The 22,096-nt window shown below is 37.4% G+C and overlaps 1 protein-coding gene across 1 annotated transcript in view; it reads left to right on the top strand.

Moving 5' to 3' along the window:
* LOC115645566 (macrophage mannose receptor 1-like) overlaps nt 1-22,096 on the top strand; it is a 90,675-nt gene that overhangs the window by 25,699 nt on the left and 42,880 nt on the right. The window contains exons 8-18 of the mRNA XM_030550432.1: nt 3,193-3,350; nt 6,413-6,526; nt 7,640-7,755; nt 10,284-10,432; nt 11,789-11,988; nt 12,589-12,710; nt 15,880-15,967; nt 17,348-17,492; nt 19,536-19,577; nt 19,670-19,833; nt 21,024-21,091. Of these exons, the coding sequence (XP_030406292.1) occupies nt 3,193-3,350; nt 6,413-6,526; nt 7,640-7,755; nt 10,284-10,432; nt 11,789-11,988; nt 12,589-12,710; nt 15,880-15,967; nt 17,348-17,492; nt 19,536-19,577; nt 19,670-19,833; nt 21,024-21,091 (1,366 nt within the window). The remainder of the gene's footprint in view (nt 1-3,192; nt 3,351-6,412; nt 6,527-7,639; nt 7,756-10,283; nt 10,433-11,788; nt 11,989-12,588; nt 12,711-15,879; nt 15,968-17,347; nt 17,493-19,535; nt 19,578-19,669; nt 19,834-21,023; nt 21,092-22,096) is intronic.

Genomic DNA, 22,096 nt, shown 5'->3' with positions numbered 1-22,096 from the left:
AGGTATTGGTTAAAAGAGCAAAAGGCAGGGTGGTGTTCGGGGCTCCGATGACTGCCACAGCAGGGAGTCAGTCCCCTATCTGTATAGCCACCTTAACTCTCCTGGGGTTGGGGAGGGGGTGGTAAGGTCCCAGCTGAGGGACATGTATGGAAAAACGTTCAGATTCTGCTCTCATTTACTTGCAAGGTGTAATTCAGGAAAACTGTGAAGTCAGTAGGGGTATTCCAAATTTAGGCTGGTGTTAGTGAGAGCAGAATTTTTGTCCCAAAATTTTTCTTTTACCTGTTGTTAAAAGGAAGAGAATGTGTTTCAGAAATTTATCCTGTACAAAAATGGGTGCAAAATATAAAAGTATAATTATTTATAGATAACAAAATTTTAGTTTAGAAGCTGTGATAAATTGTTTGCAGTGTGCAGTTGTTAATTACATCAGACTCAACTTCTTATTCCCCGGTCCCTTGCTGGTCTCTTCCTTCCACCCAGAGCTGATGCAAATAGCTTCCATCTTTTCAGAGAGTGAGATCTTTACTATCAACATGTGGAAGTAGGTGAGAGGAAGCAATGTCTGTTGATTAATGTGGACAGGAAGTCAGAAGATCTGGGGTCTGCTACCAGATCTGCCACGTGTTCACTGTGCATCTTGGGGAAAGTTATTTAATCTCTGTCTGCCTCCATTTTCTCATTTGTAACATAGGGATATTTTATCGATCTGTCTACGCATGGCACTTCAAATGCACCCATCACAATAGGCAGTAGTTTAGGCAACTACTATGGAAATCTAAACAGAATCATTTGGTTTTGATTCATGAACAGATGTTTGATTTTTCTCCTCTCACTCCTGGCAGATGTTCTTCTGAAATGTAAAAGGCGTTTAATCTTCCTTTTAAGCGTGTGTGCGCGTGCGCACGTTGACTCCCGCTGGGTGATTAGATCTTCTCAAGGAAGTCTGACTTGCCTTTAGATCTAAAGGAAGATAGAAAAGAGGCTCAATTTCATCTTTGACGGGGACAAAATTGATATATTCCTGACAAACATTTAGCTTTAGTTAAATCAACATTTTCCAACAGAAAACTGTTCCATTGGTAAATTTTAGCTTGAGATCAAAAATCAATGCTGCCCTCTGTTACTACCTTAATAGCTTTTTCTTTTGTCAGTAATATCACTAGGGGTATATCTACACTGGCAAGTTTCTGCACAACAAGTTATGCCACTTTTATTAAAGCGCTGGAATTAAACCCCTATTGCATGTACCCATTGTGCTCCTTGTGACGGTGGAGCGCATCCACGTGAGCAGCTCTTGCAGTCGCAAAGAGAGCAGTGCATTGCGGTAGCTATCTCACTGTGCAAAAGGCCTCGGGGTGCTTTGGGAAGGGTTTGCAATGCCTCATGGGGCAGGCACATCATCACATTATGCAGCTTTCCCAATCTCATTGTTCCATGGGCATCTTACTAGATCGCCAGCTGCAAAGTGGAGGGAGGAGGGCAGAGTGCATGACAGGGAGTGTATGGGGAGATGGTATGTTTTATGGGACAGAGTGTGTGTCAGCATACAGTTTTGTAAGTTCAGACAGCTGCAGGAAGCAACCAGTCCTGAGGCAGGGGAAGGGAGAAACTCAAACATCAGCCCCCCGCCTCCGTCCCTGGCTCTCTGCACAGCAATCTCTCTCTCTCTCTCTCTCACACACACACACACACACACACACACACACACACACACACACACACACACACTCTCTCTCTCTCTCTCTCTCTCTCTCTGCCTCTGTGTTCAACAGCAGGAGTATGAGCATTCCACATTAATGGTTTGTTTTGTGTCCCAGAGCAGATCAGCACAGCATGCAAGGGCTGTCAGAAACAGCTTTGAAAGGGGAGGGGCGCATTTCTCCAGGGCAACCAAGTTCAAAACAATGAGCAAAGGCCACTTGAGGGATTATGGGACACTTCTGGAGACCAATTGATTGCTTTCTGCACTGTAATGTGTTTACACTGCCAATACAGTGCTGGAGCCTCTGTGCTTTAAGGCTTACGACTCTCATGGAAGTGTGTGGGGTTTTTGTTGTTGTTTTGTTTTTGTCTCCATGAGAGTCATAAAGCGCAGTCTGTGTATATGACAGGTCACAACAAGTGGATACAACAGACAGGGGGAGCACAAGGTAACAGTGAGAAATGCATGATTAGTGTACTAAGCAGTGGTCACACAGCATATCAGACACCTAGCCATTGTCATGTATTTTGTAGGCATCATGGCTGAGTTGAGTTATAGGAGAGATCTGGAGGAGAATAACGTGGTGGCTTTGTGGATTTTTACAGCTGTTCCCCACACATAAAGGGGAGCATGGGGAAACGTATTAAGGTGTTTGTGGGAAAAATGGACTGATAGGTGATAGACTGGCATGATTGTTGGAGTGAAGATGGGGTCAGTGGATCTATGCTACACAAGAGATGATAGGATCTGGATAAGATGTGAATGACTTGACAAATGAAGACAAATAGTTTTGCTTGGTGTGAAGGGATGTGAAGAAGGAGAAATCCAAATAGCTCCTACTGCACATTTTAGTTGGAGTAGGAATAAAGTATTCTCAAGAACAGGAATGACCTGCAGTATGTTGGGGAAAGTGACAAGTATTTTGATTGTCAACTTTACAAGACAATGCATATTTGTTTTAAACAGTAAGAATGAGGACAATTCTGCTTTGCTCATTGTTTGTACTGAAGAGTAGCAACATAAGGAAAGTACATACTTTTTTTTTTTAAAAAGTGCCATTTTTAGACATTCATGGAAGGCAATTTAGGTTGGAGCAATTTACAAGAAATCTGAACATGGAAAGCTGAGCTAAAAATAATTCTAGGTTTCAGAGTAGCAACTGTGTTAGTCTATATCTACAAAAAGAACAGGAGTACTTGTGGCACCTTAGAGACTAAGTAATAATCTAGTTTAGATAAATTAGTACTTTGGAGGAAATCTGAGACCCAGCTATTTGTAGTCAGGTTATCTCTCCACGTTGGGGGATGACCCATCCTGATAACAAAATTAGACATTTGAAGAAGAGTCAGCATGTTTTATGAAGCAGAGACTTGCTTCCAGAAGCTGTTTCTTAAACTTCCTGAGCATAAATTCTTCACTCTACAATGGAACTGAAAGTTCATACTGTGTAGAATGATTATTAGCTACTTTCCTAATTTGATTTTTAGAGCCAACGGATGAGCTTTGGATTGGACTGAATGACAATAAGGTTCAGATGTATTTTGAATGGAGTGATGGGACTCCTGTAACATACACCAAGTGGCTACGTGGCGAACCAACCCATGCGAACAACATGCAAGAAGATTGTGTTGTCATGAAAGGACAGGTAAAGTAATCCAGTTATATCTGTCTCATGTAAGCCGTTTTTCTTTTTATCCATTTTTCTGTCCAAGAGTGTGGGAATTGGGGGTAATATTATATGAAGTAACTTTTGTTGGCTCAAAGGTTTTTAGAGTTACTTTTGGGGGAATCTAGTCAGTGTTTACATGTGCTATGAAGTTGTTTTCATTAGTTTCATAATAAATGGGCAAGAGAGGCCATACAATGACTTTTCTCAAAGGTTAACTCCTTGTGTTGCTATGAAGAACTCTGAGTCTTCTACTCTGTAGGTCTCCCATGGATTTGGGCTTCAGAAGAATACGCCTACCTGTTCCATAAGACCCATGAACATGTGTGACTGTGGCTTCCAGGAGAATGGAAAAAATAAAGACATTTGTTTAAGACCCGGGAATTTTTCCGCTTTGACTGGGCAGAGGCTGTATAACTTAAGAAATTGCACTGATTTATAAACTTCACTAAGAAAATATATTAAGGAGAAATCCTGTTAATAAAAGAGCCAGACTTTCTGGAAAAACATTTGGATCCCAGACCTTGGTCTTATGTGGGCCAGATATATTGCATGAATGTATTATAAATTCTTTGTTCGGTGTGCCCTGTTCATTTATATATGCAAGAAAAGGGATTATTCAGTGCATTAAGACAAACCATTGCAGAGAACTATTGTCAGGCTGCTTTGATAAGAGCTACCTGTTAGCACTACTCCCAGAAAAATGAGGTACAGCTTCTGCAGTGACAAATATGATAAGCAAATAGATGGAGCTTAGATAAAAGAGTCTGGTAAGAGATAGTATCAGAGGGGTTGCCGTGTTAGTCTGGATCTGTAAAAAGCAACAAAGAGTCCTGTGGCACCTTAAAGACTAACAGATATATCAGAGCATAAGCTTTTGTGGGTGAATACCCACTTCGTCAGACTCATGCAATACATCTGATAGTTTTTAAGGTGCCACAGGACTCTGCTGCTTGATAAGAGAGAGTCATGCAGGGTACAGCTATATGACACCAGCAAATTTTTTTTTTGCCAGATCTGTGATGGTGTGAAAGACTTTACTTACCACCCACTGCAGGTTCACCTATTTATCAAGGCAAAAATAGTTTTCAATAGCAAAACCTACATAAGAATGGCCATACTGGGTCAGACCAAAGGTCCACCAGCCTGGTATTCTGTCTACCGACAGTGACCAAAGCCAGGTGTCCCAGAGGGACATTACCTAACAGGTAACGATCAAGTGATCTCTCTCCTGACATCTGTCTCCACCCTCTGACAAACAGAGGCTATCCAAACCTCCTTTTCATTTTGCAAAATGTCTCACCATTGGTGAGGGAGCTAAAGGTGAAAGAAGAGAAATAAATATACAATACAAATCATCTTTCCAGCTGTCCTGAAAGCTGCACATGGCTTATATATGGCAGACCACTTAGGCCTAGGACTAAAGAAATACGAAAGAAATCTCAGCACTTGCTTCTAGTCTTGGCAGGTCTTGAGCTGGAGGAACTTAATATTGGAATACATTTATACCTTAAAAATCTCTTAGGTCACTTTTTATACGTTTTTAAAAGTCTGTCTCTGGGGAAACAAACAAATGAAATTATGTTTGTATGTTCAGATTTGCCACTGACAGCATTGGCAGAGGAATACTGTAGTTTTTTTTTTATCCTGTCATATCAGCCTACATCCTGAAAACAGATGTAGTTTAATGAGACAAACACATTTCATGGCAGAGCTCCAACATTTCAATAGGAGCTTTTTTTATCTTCATTATAGTGTTGTCTGTTGTAATATTTTCCCATATCCATTCATATTTATATGGCTGCTCTCAATAAGCTTAGCAGAAAGTTAGTAACCTCTGGGGATAATGGATAGGAGGAAGTTGGAAACTAATTCTAACAGTAGGATATACAATACTATAGCATAGTTTGTCAGCACTTGTTTTATAAGTTATCTATTCCAGGGGCTATGATTTCTGTACATCTACATTTAGTGAGATATAGCATGCATTTAGCAATTGGTATGATCTGGTAGGACATCCCTTGTTAGTGTCAGCCAATCATCATGCCTTATGCAGGAAAATGACTATCAGAAGTAATATTTGTTAAAATGGTGCTTCTGTGAAAGACATGGGAGAAAAAGGCTGCTGTTTGGAGGGCAAGAAATGTAACTCAAATATCCAGCTTGTACGCATTTGGAAGACACTTTCAATTCGCAGAAGTACATACCTAAGCATTGTCGTACTGGCAGCTGTAGGATCGCCTCTGTTGCTTAGGGAATTAATATTTCAATATTTGCTTATGAATCTCCTATATTTAAAAAGGCTATTAAGGTAAAACTCAACTCTAAAGTTCACAAATTAGCAAAAAGGATTTTGTTTAGTCAATTCATATTTGGTCAACACTATCGCTGACAGATGTTTCTAAATGAGACAGAGGTGTGTAGTGGGTGTGCGTATAAATATGTACGCAACGGGTACATCTCATCCAAAGTATTTAACATGAATGAAATATATATATATAAAAAATAGCATTGGAATGAATACTTTTATTTCTTGACATTTTATATATATACACATACGTACATACACATACATACACACATATACATCCACACCAGAAAAGGACCATGTTAAAAAGGGTTGGTCATGTAATTACCTACATTAAATTCAAGTATCGGGGGTAGCTGTGTTAGTCTGTATCCACAAAAACAACAAGGAGTCTGGTGGCATCTTAAAGACTAACAGATTAATTTGGGCATAAGCTTTCATGGGTAAAAAAACCACTTCTTCAAGCTAATGCCCAAATTAATCTGTTAGTCTTTAAGGTGCCACTGGACTCCTTGCTACATTAAATTCAGTAGGTCAAAACTGGCTACCCATGATTTATTTACTCATACTGTAGATGAAATAACTTAAAATAAATCACAGATCTACATTTTCCCCTTTCATAGCACTACAAAAATATCCATGAACATTAATAATATTAAAGAAGTAATGACATTTTTTGAAAGACTAAAAGGCCCACTTGATTGATAAGTTTCTCTCATTATGCCATTTTCAGGATGGATATTGGGCAGATCATGCTTGTGAAAAGAAACTTGCATACATCTGTAAAAGGAAACCTTTGGCAGAAGCTAGTGGAGAAGAGGAGATCAATGATCCAGGCTGTCAAAGAGTAAGTGCAAAATAAGTTATGTGAGTTGAACAGGCATGGGATAATTGAGACATTAAGTACAAAGCAGATTACTGTGAGGATAAGGGTGGACAGCCAAAAATTGGTCTGTATTGGCCTCACTGGAGCACAGGGCCTCCACAGTCTTCATAATGTGTAGGACATATGGCATACCTAGATCTAGCTTCTAACTGCCTTCTGGCCCATGATTCACAACTCTGTTTTAAGTATCCCAAACCTATAGTTCCTGTAGCAGATTATTACTTTACTGCCCCGGAATCAAGTTCTCTTTGAGGGATTGAACTTTAAGTTTTTTTGAGGTGAAGTAATGCTATCCTGAGGCTGGAGAGAACAGGTGAGCACAGACTTATCAGAAGAACTTTTAAAAACTCATTCTGCGTGACATTTTGTTTCATGAAACAGTATGTTATAAAGAGATGTTATTCCTAGTTTCAAATAGATATAAAAAGATTTATCAACAATTTTGCGTAGCCTACATGTGACTCAGAGATGTAAAGTATCTGGCTTTGTTATAGTCAAAGTAGCTTTGAGTCTACCATTTTTCATTAATGTATATCTTATAGTTGATACTTTTATATATGTGTATTATACATTTAACATCTAAGTGTTTCTGGGTCTTGTGTGCTTCTGAAGACTCACAATGCTTTTGTGTTGAACTAGATCCACATTTCTGATAGAATATTCCACTTTGCTTGTCCAGTCTGTGTGTATATAATTGAGGCAGTTTTACTGTTGGATAAGCAGACAAAGAAAAGATAACCCAAAGCTCGGCACTGGCTCAGTTTTAATTTTTTTATTTTTTGTTAACATCCTTTACGAAAGAGATATCCCTACAGGAAAAATTGAGTCAGCACTTCGCTGCTGAATAAACACTCCTATGTTCTACTTATTTCAAAGAAATATTTTGGTAACTTATTTTCCATCTCTGCTTGTTGTTCACATTGTGACCCCTTCATTCTTATTGTTCATTAGTTGCCCCATGGTTTAGCAGTAACTTTGTGTTCTATATCTGTTTTTTTAAAACAGAATAGAAATGAGTATTACATCACACTTTGCCAACAAGCTTGTGTGATTGCCTAATATTTATTTTGACAGGGATGGAAAAGACATGGCTTTCATTGTTACATGATTGCAAGTACATTTGCATCATTTTATGAAGCAAATCAAACGTGTGGAAGGAACCAGGCTTACCTAACTACAGTTGAAAACAGGTATGGAAAAGGCTGCTGTTCTGGCGGCTTACAGGACCTTAGAAGGCTCAAAATCCTAAAATAGCCTGGATCATCAAAATAAAATTCCCAATGTTTAGCAAAGTCAGAGATAGGCTTGAGGCAAAAAATTAGAATGGGATATCGAACCTCTCAAAATGTGTGGGTGGGTGGGTGCCCAAATCCAAGGGTGTGGGTCAGCCCACTGTAGAGACGGGTGGGTGACTACCATGAAATTTGAATTCACCATTATATAGAGTCTTCAGAGCAAATTAGTCCCTCACTTACACCTGTGCAAACCTATTCCTGTCGGTGAGGTTGCACAGGTGTAAGTGACTGGAAGTTATTAAACAATTCTGTTGCTGATGCACACACACACAAATAGAATTACATTTGCTCTGTCTGAGACACATTGGCTCTGCAGAGCTTACAAGAGTAAAAAGCTGAAAAAAAACGATTTTTGTTGCCAAATGAATAGCTAGGACTCTGAATCTCACACAGGAAGCAGATCTTCTGAGTGAGAGTGGCTATTTTTACCTAGTTACTTTTTCTGGAGTAGAGCTGCACTTTAAAAAAAAAAAAAAAGAAAGTCATCGGAGCATTTTCCGGCTATGCCAAAAGGACAGGAGACATCTGAAATGCTTTTAATCAGGCCACAACTTTATTATTAGATGTTTGAGGCTACCTGGCAGATAACTGTAGAGTGCAGGTAACCCCATGTTCATTCAGAAATTACCCAGGGGGCTCCTCCTCTTTTTCTATCTAGGTCTCCCAGCCAATTCATTACCAGGACCTTACCATCAACCCCCTGCCTTGTAGGAGGGTTAAGGTGGGCTACAAGAAATGGGGGTTGGCTCCCTGCCATACCAGTCATAGGAGCCGCAGCCACCCTCCCCTGCCCCTCCCCCATTCCATTCCTGTAATAAACAGCTCATTTTTAAGCCCTTTTCCAAGCCATTTATCTGGTCACTGTATACTTCTTGCCACAAGGAGGTGCCAGCAATTAGCTTGGCTGCCTTCCCCCCAAACCCAGTTGGGTTCTCAGACATCTCCTAATGCCCTTTTGTATCAGACAGAACAAATCTGCAGCAAAGCCTGGCAGGGGAACCCCACCTTCTCTGAATAATTCTGGTGTCCCAGATTGTGAAATTGCCAAGTGTCTTATGACCCCAGGGACTTTGGCCACTAACCTGTTCACATCCTTCTTGCCTTGTCCACCCAGGTAGTATTCCACGACTCTCTGCTAGTCATGTGTTCATGTATCAACCCAGAAATGGTGATAAAGTAATCAATATTCTCCTAGAGCATATTTGAGGACCACCAATTCAATCTATTCCTGCCCTGGGGGAAAACCCGCAAGGTCTGTACAGGCCTTTATGTGAATGGCCCTGCCATTCTGCCCTCAATTTGTTCCTGTGAAATCATTTTCTTTACAATGGAGCCCATCTATGCCCATTACATCAAAAACATTTTTTTGTTTGTTTGATATCAAATTGCTCCTAATCCCCATAAAGAGGATCCTAAAACATGAGCAAACTAACCAAACATTCTATCTGAAATTTCTATCTGAAAGTCCTTCACAGTTCAACCAAATACAGTGTATTTTACATGAGGAGATGATGCACAATATCCAATATTGCATGTTGGAGGAATGCAGAAGGGGTAGGCTATCGGAAGTCAGAACTTAATTATATTTGGTCAATGTGCCCTTTAAAATTTCTCATATTTGTTTCTGTAGTGTCTTAGTAGATCTGTATGCAAACTCTATGTGGCATAGATTGTATTTTCCTATATGTGTGTACGTGTGCATAGCACATTTCTGGTACAACTGTAATACAGATAATTAACAGCAAATTCATCTGGTCTTGGAACTAATAACAATAACAAATATATAAATGTTTTTTAAATGTTTTGATTTTGCAAGACTCCCATCTCTGTTGTAATTCCAATAAGCCTTCTATGTATTGCTGACTTTTACATATAACTGACTTTTATTTCTACATCTTCCTAATCCCATAAGCACACATTATTTATATGATGTTCCTAGTTAACAGATTTGATTTTCGTGATTGTTAGTTGAAGTAGTGAATTTTAATTTCCATCATTGCCATCCTAGACTGCATACTTTTGTTTACTTCTTCTGTAGTATGGCACACCCTTAACCTGGAGTAGATACTTGTGATTATTTTAATACGAAACTGCTGTCTTGCATATAGCACCAAATATTTAAAATATAGAACTACTGTAAATTCTCTCTTCCACCAAGATAACACTAGGTGCCTTTCTTCCCCTTAACTTGTTCACATTACTTCAGTCCTTCTGCATATAATTTTGTTTACTCTACAGAAGGAAAGGGGTGAGAAAAATTACAAATTCAAAATATGCTAATTATGTCCTGAATGATTCTACTTTATTCTGTTGTGTTGTACAAATAAATATGCCTAAACCACTCATTTAATAACTCATAATATAAATGATAATGACAAATATTGGTTTAACACCAATTTAACTATTGTCTTCTTTTTGTGCAGATACGAACAAGCTTTTCTAACTAGTCTGACAGGGCTGAGGCCTGAAAAATATTTTTGGATCGGTCTTTCAAATATACAAGAAAAGGGGACTTTCAAGTGGACCAATGATGAAGCAGTCTTATTCACGCACTGGAATTCAGAAATGCCAGGTATATACAGCACCACAATATTGGTTGGGGAGTACAGGGGCCACACTGCAATACTCAGTGTTTAGATAGATTTTTTTTTTGTAATTCCCTTAACAATTCATTCTATATCCTCTTCTGGATTGTACAGCAGTTGGCAGTTTGCAGATGTTTCCTTGGTTAAGGATAGCACTGTCAGGAGTGTTGGTTTGCTACTTTGGTGTAAATGGTGTAAGTGATCTGCGTGCCTGCATTATGTTAGCCTGATGGTTAGTGTTGAAATGGGATTGTATACAAGCTTGGAAAAAGCTCAAATTGAAATCAGGGTTCTGATTTGCCATTGTAATGGGAAAGACTGAGTTAGTGTTGGGGCTGGGCTGACCTGGAGTATGTAGTGTGTGATGGCTTAGAGTGAATGCTAGATAGGAAATAGGGGGTGAGGTGTCTTGTGATGTACTTGACCCCATCATAATCAGTATGTTACTGGAGGGAATATCGCTAAATAGTTATATAGTTAGTTTGGGGAAACCTAGCACTGAATTAGTGGGACCAAAAAAATAGAATTGAAAATTTAGCCTTGTAAATAGTAGCTAAGACATCTTAATTGTTCATCCTAAAAACCTGTTTTTTAATATGAAAATATTATGCCATCCTGCTAACAGGCTCTCCCTAGGACAGCTTGTTCTGTTAAACACCAGATTTATTTAGATCACTTTGTATCTGAGGATATTTCAATGGATTCAATTCCATCTGCGTGGTTGTAATTCACCCCTTTGCAGAAGGCCAACCCAATGGCTTGTGCAGCCGTTAAGTTCTGAAAATAGGGTTTAAGTAGGACTTAGGTGCTGCTGGACACCATGCTGACCATTCGCTATGCCCATAGCAAACAAAATTCTGCATTACTTTTCATAAGATCCTGTGGTTAGCCTTTATGTTCAAAAGCTTTTAATGCATGTTGAAAAATGCCCACTGGCTTTGGTAAATCATACAAGGCATGGTCAAAAGAACGGTGGTCTACATAGATACAGATACTGCAGTCATCAAAAGGGACCAAAACCGGGGTCTGCTAAAACTGAGAACATAGCATCAAAAAGACAGGCCTCTACCACTTGAGTTCAGAGGAAAACTGTAGTTGTCAGAGACCAGACGGTTGTGAAGCTGCTAGGGCCAGCCACTAAAAGGTAACAGGATGATATGTACTGACTAAGTATACTAGACATATATGTATCTCAAATTCACTGAATGACCTTTGTGAGTTGAAAAATTATCCATTTGAATGTGTGCAGAAATATAATTTGTTTATATCAGGACAGAATTCAAAGTTCATGAAGTTCTAGATGATGCACAGTTTGGTTTTCATTTCTTTTTATATGTATAAAGGAAGAAAGTCAGGCTGTGTTGCCATGAGGACTGGAATTGCTGGTGGATTATGGGATGTTGTAAAATGTGAGGAAAAGGCAAAATTTCTCTGTAAACAGTGGGCTGAGGGAGTGACACCTCCACCTATTCCAACAACAACTCCTGTCCCCACATGCCCAGAAGGTTGGGATTCAAACAATCGTATTAGTTTCTGCTTCAAAGTAAGTACAGCCAATAATTCTGAATTAATATAGACTCTGTACATGTTTGAAACACAGAAGTGCAAAGAAGAACTTAAATAAGAATGACTTCCGTGCAGACTAGACATGTCTACATTTTCTCTCCATCCTGAAAGGATCTCTGAGTGTTTTGTAAACAGGATTTACAAGTTATAGGTAGGGGTCACCTTACCCATCACTGAAATGCAGGAACCAGCAACTATTTAATAATACACAATAGGCGAGAGAGGCTCACAACTGCTCTCCTCTCTTCTCACCTCTGGTGTTCAAACCTGACTTTTCTTCTCCCACATCTCTAACTCCTATTAAATTTTAAACTATTTTCTCCTCATTGTTTGTATTATAGTAGAGGCTGGTCTCACCAGTGCCCTCTGCTAGCTGTGACTCAAATGTCTCATGTAAAGCAAAACAGATTCTGTGTTCAAGGCATTCTGTAATCTATATAACGCATTTTAAATTTTATACTGTCTGCTTTTTTATTTGTTAGATTGTATGACATCATACCATAGGGAAAATAGCTCACAGGTTTTGATTCAATGATTTATACAGAGCATCTCTGATTGTAAAATATACTCTCATTAGCTTTTTTCAAGAGAGCAAAAGAAAACCTGGTTGGAATCTCAAGGTTATTGTAGAGCTATAGGAGGAGATCTGGCCACCATTAATGGTAAAGAAGAACAATATGTTGTTTGGCGTTCCATAGCGTGAGTATCTATCTATATTGTGGTTATTTTTTTACTTTATCCATTAAATGAGAAAAATAAATGCCTTTTGATCCTTCCTGCAATAGTTGGTTTCAGCTAAGTATTCATACTTTGGTACAATATTTGTCATCCAATTTAAAATATTTTAGAATTGTAATATTTGCAATCAGTTAGGGATTCCAAAAGTTGAATTAATTAATGAATTGGTGTACTTTTGTCTGCATATTATTTTGGAATTTATAAAATTGCCACAGAGGTAATTTGATACAACGTATGAAAATTTATGAAGAGAGAGGAAAATGTTCACATAAAACTGGTCAAGGTTTTTATTGTTCCCTAGCTCTAACTAACCAGGTAGTTGAAACGATTTCAGACAGCTTTGCTCCTATGCAGGGAATGTGAATGCCGTTATGTGGTCTCTAGTAAAGGAACTCATAACATAGGATAATACATTATCAATGTGATCAAATGTATTTTTTAAGAAAAGCAGCGTGCACATCACAAAACAGGTTCTTCTAGTAATAGCTTCTGAAAACAATCCCCATGTATTCCAAAACACTGAAATCAAGTATTAGTGGCCAAATTTTCAATGAGCCGTTAAATTATGCTTGTAAATTTTGCATGTGCAGGTTATAACTCTGGACCTGATTCAAAGGCCATTGAAGTCAGAGCCTTATCATTGATGTCAGCAGGCTTTAGAACACTTTCTGGATGCAGATAGGATAGTTACTCAGTCTTCTACTTTACTGCATGTGGAAGTTGTGTGTGCAACTTCCAGAAACAGTTTTAGAGACCATTTCCATTATTAGAACACTATTTTACCACCATTACTTTCATTAATGATCATTATGCATAATTCCCAATCCTACTGGAAAGGTATAACAAGTGGGATTCCACAGGGATCTGTTTTGGACCAGCTCTGTTCAATATCTTCATCAAGGACTTAGATATTGGCATAGAAAGTACGCTTTATTAAGTTTGCAGATGATATCAAACTGGCAGTGATTGCAACTGCTTTGGAGGATAGGGTCCTAATTCAGAATGATCTGGACAAATTGGAGAAATGGTCTGAAGTAAATAGGATGAAGTTTAATAAAGACAAATGCAAAGTGCTCCACTTAGGAAGGAACAATGAGTTTCACACATATAAAATGAGAAGGGACTGTCTAGGAAGGAGTACGGCAGAAAGGGATCTAGGGGTTATAGTGGAACAAAAGCTAAATATGAGTCAAAAGTGTGATGCTGTGGCAAAAAAAGCAAACATGATTCTGGAATGCATTAACAGGTGTATTGTGAGCAAGACACGAGAAGTCATTCTTCCGCTCTGCTCTGAGTTGGTTAGGCCTCAACTGGAGTATTGTGTCCAGTTCTGGGCACTGCATTTCAAGAAAGATGTGGAGAAATTGGAGAGGGTCCAGAGAAGAGCAACAAGGATGATTAAAGGTCTAGAGAACATGACCTATGAAGGAAGGCTGAAAGAATTGGGTTTGTTTAGTTTGGAAAAGAGAAGACTAGGAGGGGACATGATAGTAGTTTTCAGGTATCTAAAAGGATGTCATAAGGAGGAGGGAGAAAACTTGTTCACCTTAGCCTCTAATGATAGAACAAGAATCAATGGGCTTAAACTGCTGCAAGGGACGTTTAGGTTGGACATTAGAAAAAAGTTCCCAACTGTCAGGGTAGTTAAACACTGGAATAAATTGCTTAGGGACGTTTTGGAATCCCCATCTCCGGAGATATTTAAAAGTAGGTTAGATAAATGTCTATCAGGCATGGTCTAGACAGTATTTGGTCCTGCCATGAGTGCAGGGGACTGGATTCAATGACCTCTCGAGGTCCCTTCCAGTCCTAGATTCTATGAATAATATATCCAGCAATAAACAATTTTGAGGTTTTCAATAATTTTACATGCAAAAAACCCTGCGTTTTTACCTGATTAAAATAAAAAGTTCCCATTTTCTGCTTCTGTTCTGTTGTTGGCCTTATTGGGCAGGACAGTTTGTATGCAATTTGATTCTTTTGAAATTAATAAATATCAATAAAACCCCAACAATATATTTACATTATAAATACTGATACACAAACTGCATATCTTCTGGGATATGGGAATACTGTGCTTAAGGAGAGAGATGTTGTTTTTGGTGCCTTACCCCATCCCCAGCTTCATTAAAAGAAAAACCAACAGAGTATGGGTAGCTGTGAGCTAGTGGTCCAAGACTGGGATATGTGGATTTTATGGTAGTCTTGATCTGATTCATTATGTGACTGTCAAAGGTCCTGAATGGATTGGTTGGCTCCATCCATTCAGGGCCTTTGACCGGCAGACGGGTGCTCCAGTCAATAAGGTTGAAGTACTTTATTGATTCGGCCTCTCCCCAGTTTGGGGTGGGGCGGGGAGGGAAGAGAGGCCAGAACAACAGAAAAACAACCAGTCAAAACACCCCAATGGGGAAGTTGACAACATTAACAGTTTGACTAGGTAAATCTCAGACAATGAGTCCAATTTTTTAAAGGTATTTAGCTGCTTAAAGGTGCAGGTACACACCTAATAAGATTTTCAACAGCAGCTAAGCAGGTTAGATGCTTAACTTTTATTGAAAGTCTAACTCATTTAGACACTTTTGAAAATCCCACTAGGCACCTGTGTGCATCATTAAATACCTAAATGCCTTTGTTAATTTGCCCAAATACCTACTAGCCAGCCCTGCCCCCCTTTGTTCTTAACTCTTTGCTTTCCTCTTTATACCATTTGTACAATTTCTTGCTGCAGCGTAGTCACAGTAAAATCACACCTGAAGTTAAACCAGGGAGACTTTATCATGTAGCTAAGTCTTCACGCTCATTGTTTCAATCAGAATTTTCCACTGGGCCAGTGTATGGTAACTCAGCATTTGGGACCTCTTCTATATAGAAATGTGACTCGGTATTTCAGTGCCATTTCATTGCCATCTACCAGTCCACAGATGATCCTAGCAGTTGTAAATAGTTAATTTTAAATTATTAAGTGACAGATTCTCAATATTCAGGTATGTTTCCAACCAGATCTTAGGAGTATTTTTACAGAAAGTTTATGAAATTTCTTGGTGTGATTTAGATTTTTTGAAACTTATTTAATAAAAAAAAGTTTATCTTGTTTTTCTTTAATCTGTCTGTATATCTTGTGTTTTAGGGAAAATGGATACTATAATCAGAAATTCTGGATAGGTTTATATTATTTGAATCCTGATGATGGATTTGCATGGAGTGATGGGTCTCCAGTGAGTGATTTAGTTTTTCCACAATTGTTTTTTTTCTTTCTGATTCTGTAATCCTCATGCTTTTTTAAAAAAATAATTTTATTTCTAATCATATTCCTGAACCCTTGTTAAGCTGCCATGTGCAAGGCTGATAAATAGCTATCCTGTAGCCAGATTTTGTGTATAACACACTATTTTTTTATTGTAAAATATGTTTAAAGTAAACAATGAAGAGTAAAAGTGACTAATATGAGCATAAGGGTTGTCTATGTACACAGAGGTATAGTCACAAAAGAGAAATTGCTCTGACTTGCCTACAGAAAGGAGATTTTTTTTTTAACGTCTGTTTTTGCCTGTCCATTTGTGGTGATAAAGGCTTGCTGAACTTGGTGTAGTTGTAAAATATAATAATGGTAGTTTAAAACACTATCTGTAACACCAAGAGCCATGGATTGCTGCCTCTTTGCCCTTATGTTTTGTAAAAATTAAAATGAATAAAACGTAACAGAAAATAGCTTAGGTCTTGTCAATTTACCCTTTTCCAGAGCTAATTTAGAACTTGATCCTGCAGAGCTCCACACGCAATAGGTCATACTATTTGTATGCCAGTGTAACTCTGTTGAAGCCAAGGTGTAAAACTGAAGCAACTGTAGTGAATTTGGCATTGTGGGTGTATTTTCCAGTAGAACTGGTTTAAAAAAAAAAGAGAGAAATTCAACAGAACATTTTTCATTTTGAAAATGTGAGTTTGTTGACATTTAAATATTTTATGGGTTATATTTTGATTTCAATGGAATTTAAGCTGGAAAAAATGTTGAAAAGAATCTGAAGAAGAGCTCTGAGTAAGCTCTAAAGTTTCTCTCTCTCACCAACAGAAGTTGGGTCAATGAAAAGTATAACCTTACCCACCTTGTCTTTCTGAAAAGAATCGTTTAGATTTTTGTTTCCCTTCAATAAGGTAAAATGTTTTGTTTCAAGTTTGTTGCAGCTCATTTTGTTTTGACTTGTATTAAATATTCATGTTGTTATATTTTATTTAATGTATTATCATATTTCAACTTCATAAAACCAAAACATTTTACCTTATCAAAACAAAATATGTTGATGTTCTCAAAATGTTTTGATGTTTCAGAAAAAAAATTTTTTTTGGGGGGTGAGGGGAGGAAATGTCCATTCTGCAAGAAATTTAGACATTTTAACTTTTCATCTCAATTCAGAATGTGAACACATTTTGAAATGTTCAGAATTTTCCACTGAATAGAAATTACATTTTTCTGACCAGCTTTATTTTCCAGCTTGACACTGGAAATCCAGCTTGGGTCTTTGTGGTTTTCCTGCTGCAAAGCAGTTACTATCTCTTTCTATGAAGAAAATAGTAATACAATTATATTTCCACTTTAGATGATATATACAAACTGGGCCTATGGAGAACCCAATAATTATCAAGGAATGGAACTTTGTGTAGAACTCGGTGGAGATTCCAGTATGTTATGGAATGACAGACACTGTGACTATGTATATGACTGGATTTGTGAAATAAAGAAAGGTATAATTACTTCCACATTTAAATAAGAACAATAAACAAAACAGAAGAAATGAATTTTTTGTCTAATTTTAAAAAAATAGTTTTGACTTCAGAATGTCACATGCAAGTGAAATAAGAACAGTGTGAGGGTATTAATTCATCTGTCTTCATTACATTTAGAGATATAGACTATCTAAAGGGTGTCCTGGTATTATATCCAGGAGTCTGCCTTACTCTTTTACATGCACTAAGGAAGGGAGTGTAATTCTTGAATTTCATTCATTTTATTCTCATAGGCACAGATAGCTTTAAGATTGAATTTCAAATTGAATTCAAATTTTCCCTTTTCATTTGTTCATGCTTTTCTCTAATAAATTCCTTTTGGATTAATATTTTCTGAGGTTTGATTTAAGTTTATTGGAAAGTTTTTTTCTCAGATCAATTTAATCTTTTTTTTTTTTTTGGAGTTTTTAAAATGTGAAAAATTGGTTCTCCTTTGCGTGTTCTAATTAGACTTTTTTTGGCCAGATAACTGAAGCTAGATATTGCAAATTGAGCTTATTTTGCACATCTCTATTTTGAGATCCGAGATTCTTCAAGCCAAACTGAAGAAAATCAATTCCATAGTTTTAAAGCCACTGTGCATAAGCAGTAGGATTTTTCTGCATATGCAGTATAATTTTTCTATTTCAGCTACTGAGCCAATTTCCTTCAAACATGGTTTGATTTTTAAGTCTCAGAAATCTTCAAAACAAATGAAGTTTGAAGAAAATCAGGTCAGTAACTTTAAACTTATGGTAACAGGTAAACATATCCAGAATTAGGATGACCTTTACAAATGTGTCCTGAATGTGTGGAACTCAAATTTTGGATGGCTGGCATGAGGACACCTTTATTAAGGAATTCTGTTTTCTTGTGGCATCAAGCCCTAAAAGCGCCAAATCAAGGAAACTTCAAGTTCTAGAAGCAGCATAATAGCAAATTTTAAGTATTTCAGTGACTGCTCCAGCAATTGCCTCATCACAGTCTTTTTTTTAGGGAGAGCATAAAGTGAAGGTCACATATCATATCAGATGAATGAGAGCAAGAAGTTAGACCAGAAAGATCTGCTTATGATGGGTAAAGAAATTTCTGGGAAAGTCAATAGGAAATTTCACTAAAAGGTTAACACTTTTGAGATTCTATTTACTCAGCAAGGAAAATGACTAAAAAAAGATGACATAGACAGAGAGACATCAAGTGTTGTGGAAAGTCATTTTCTGTAGTGCCAGCTACCAGGAAAATCCATGATTTGTCTAATAAGGCTCAGAGAGTGCCTGTGGCCTGCCTTTTATGCTACTGAGAAATTATCAGGAAAGTGTTACTGCAATATATTGTGATACTTCTATTTTTCAGCTGGTATTATGCATGAACTGAAAAATTTCACAAAAAAAATCAAATTTGTTTTCATTTTACAGGATTTGAAATGGACCCATTGTAAAGCATATTTTCACAACATTTTTCAAATGGAAGTTTTATCAAAAACCTTATCTAAATGGTTAACATCTTTCATTTTCTGAAAACCCAGTTTCAGTAAATGAAAAACGTCATCATGGTTTTTTATTAAAAAAAATGTATTAAAAAGAGTTATCAATTTTTTTAACAAAAATTGTCTGAGAGAAAAGGCCATTTTTCAATGAAAAAAATTATCTGAAAAATATTAAACCTAGTAACACCTGTTAATGGATTGTGCCTAGTCTGCCTCTTATCTTCTGCTGCACATACTAGTTTGTATACAAAATCAATACAAAAAAGAGGCATAGAAGCTTTTGCAGAGCAGGACAAGCATCTGCAGTGCCCCGCACATCTCAAAACAGTTCTAATTCAATTCTGACACACATTTAAAGGGAACTTGCAGTATACTGTGTATACATAAAGAATGACTGTAATCTAGTGCTTTGGAGCAGAAAAGTTTTCTTTAAACTTTAACATATAAACTTGAGTACGGGGGGTGGGGAGTGGGAGCAAGAGGTTGTGCTACATGGCTATGAGATGTATTACATGTAGTTTTATTTTATTTTACAGGAGCAAAAGTAAATCCTGAACCAACGGAACCTCCTACTCCCAGTGAGTTTTTTTAGTAATGTATTTTAATAATTATAATGAGAATAATATGTATGAGGGGGGCAATAAATATAGCCTCATTATTTACCTTACAGAATATAAAATCACAGATGATGGATGGATTATACAAGAAGACAGGCAGTATTATTTCAGCACAGAAAGTGTTCCCATGGAAAAAGCCCGGGAGTTTTGCAAGAAGAATTTTGGAGATCTTGTTGTCATTGAGGGTGACAGTGAAAGAAAGATGCTATGGAGATATGTGAGCAAACCAGGTCTTGCTTCAGCAATTAGTAATCTAGTACAGTGAACATGGTCACAGAATATTTCACCTTATAGCCTGGTTCACTACTATGTTATTTCAGTTTTATGCCCGTGAAATCAATGTAGTTACATTGTCATAAAACTGCAGTAACGCAGTGGTGAATTAGGCCTTCAGCTGGCAAAGTAGTCAAGATAGGGACTGTGTTAGCAATTGCCAGTTGATCTTAAACTTTAATTTGACTCAATTTATGGCTATAAATCAGATTTTTAACAAGAACCAAATTGCTTTGCAAAATAACAATTGCCAGAGTTTGCCGCTGCTTCACTTGTCAGTCTCAAAAGAACTGAATAAAGTGGAAGTTTTCACCGATAAGACGGGCAGGATCTGACCTGAAATTACTGCACTGCTAGGTCGCTTGACAACTTCAAAGTATCCTGCAGAGCTGGAGACCTTAAAGGCAATGCTCCAGATAAAATCAAGGGCTCATGGTCTTGTTGGTGTGTGTGTGTGTGTGTGTGTGTGTGTGTGTGTGTGTGTGTGTGTGTGTGAGAGAGAGAGAGAGAAGAATAAAAGTGGAATTGCCAATCAACAAGTCTGTCCCTTATCTCTCAGCATTGTATGACTGGCAAAATCTTGAGAGGGAAGTGAGAATTTGGGGCATAAATTGAGACCCAGGGAAGAGCTTATTTACTCTGATTGATTAGGAAATTTGGGGTAAATTCTCCTGTAGCCTATGAGTTGGTCTCCATTTTATAAAATCAGAGGTGCATATAAAGCAGACTTTCATTAAATAACAATTTTGCTCAACTGACTAAAGAGCAATAGTGAAATGAGGTGAAGGATCTATCTCGGATTTAATACAAATAATAGGAGAGAGAAAATCCGTCACTAGGAATTTCTCTAGGTATTAAATCCAACAACTTTGAAGAGAAACTGAAATAAGTACTCATGTGATGGCCACCCTCTTGGCCAATATATTGGGGATTGAACTGGGTACCTCCAGAGCAAAAAACATGAGCTGCTATGACTTAAGCTAAAGAGTCAAAACTCTTGCTGTGGGATGAAACAATTTATATCCTCAGTGGATCAGTGCAGAGGGGGACCAGTAACTCACTCTCCAGGCAGTTACACTAAAATATTTTTGATATATAAAGAGGAAGTGTTTAAGATTTATCTTTTTGTTTTAGATCTTGAAAAATGGCAAAGAAGATGCATATTTCATTGGTTTAGAACTGAGTTTGGATAAACAGGTTAGGTAAGTAAACAAGCAACATCAACACTAGTCAGATGTACTATAGTGAAACAGGTCTTATATTGGACAAAGCTGTGATTACAGAGAACTTTAGGGTGAAATTGTGGCGCCGTCAAAGTCACTGAGACTGTTTTGCCATTGACTTCAGTGAGACCACGATGTCACCCTTAGTGTTTCCATTACTGAGGGTTATAAAAATTTATTCTGGACTAAATATTGGCATAAAGATCTCAGTTCACAAGCATATTTAGTTCAACATTTTTAGAAAAATCCCACATTTCTTATTTATTATAGCATTTCTATACGATCAATCACTGTAATAGCTACTTTACATTTTCTATAGTGGGGGGAGATTGAATTGAATTGTGCACTCAGTTACGCCATTGGTTTGAATCTTACAAAGTAAAACCACACTGAGGAATTTAAAAGAATGTTTATCTATTGATAAAGGACCAAATTCTGCCATCATAGAAGAGCAACTCCCATTGAAGTCAATAGTGTTTTTCCATTGACTCCAGAGGGAGTTGGCTCAGGCTCTTAAACCTTTACAAATCCATTAATTCCTTAAGAATATTAGACCATTAACCTTTAAAAAACAACAATAACAACAAGGTGTCCTAGTGGCACCGTAGAGACTAACAAATTTATTTCTGATAAATTTGTTAGTCTCTTAAGGTGCCACAAGGACTCCTCATTGTTTTTGCTGATACAGACTAAGATGGTACAACTCTGAAACCTTTTTTTTAAAGTTTACTAGTTCTGGTGGATTTTGAAAAGTTGTACTTTGCCATGTGTTTTAAGATTAGTAGTGCATCCCAAAAGATTTTAATTGGAGTTTTGAAGTTCCACCAGGTATAAATCTTTTTTTTTTATTTAATTTGACTACCGATAGAACTGGATCAATCCAATTTCAGTTTAGACACATCTCCAGTTAAATAAAAAGGAAAAAAATGATTTAAAAAAATAGCTTTTACTCAGAAGGAATAGAATAAGTGATGCTAGAGATAA

Source organism: Gopherus evgoodei, chromosome 2 (genome assembly GCF_007399415.2).
Source record: "Gopherus evgoodei ecotype Sinaloan lineage chromosome 2, rGopEvg1_v1.p, whole genome shotgun sequence".
Lineage (NCBI taxonomy): Eukaryota > Metazoa > Chordata > Testudines > Testudinidae > Gopherus > Gopherus evgoodei.
Note: the sequence above shows the minus strand (reverse complement) of the source record. Positions and strands in the feature narration are given on the sequence as shown.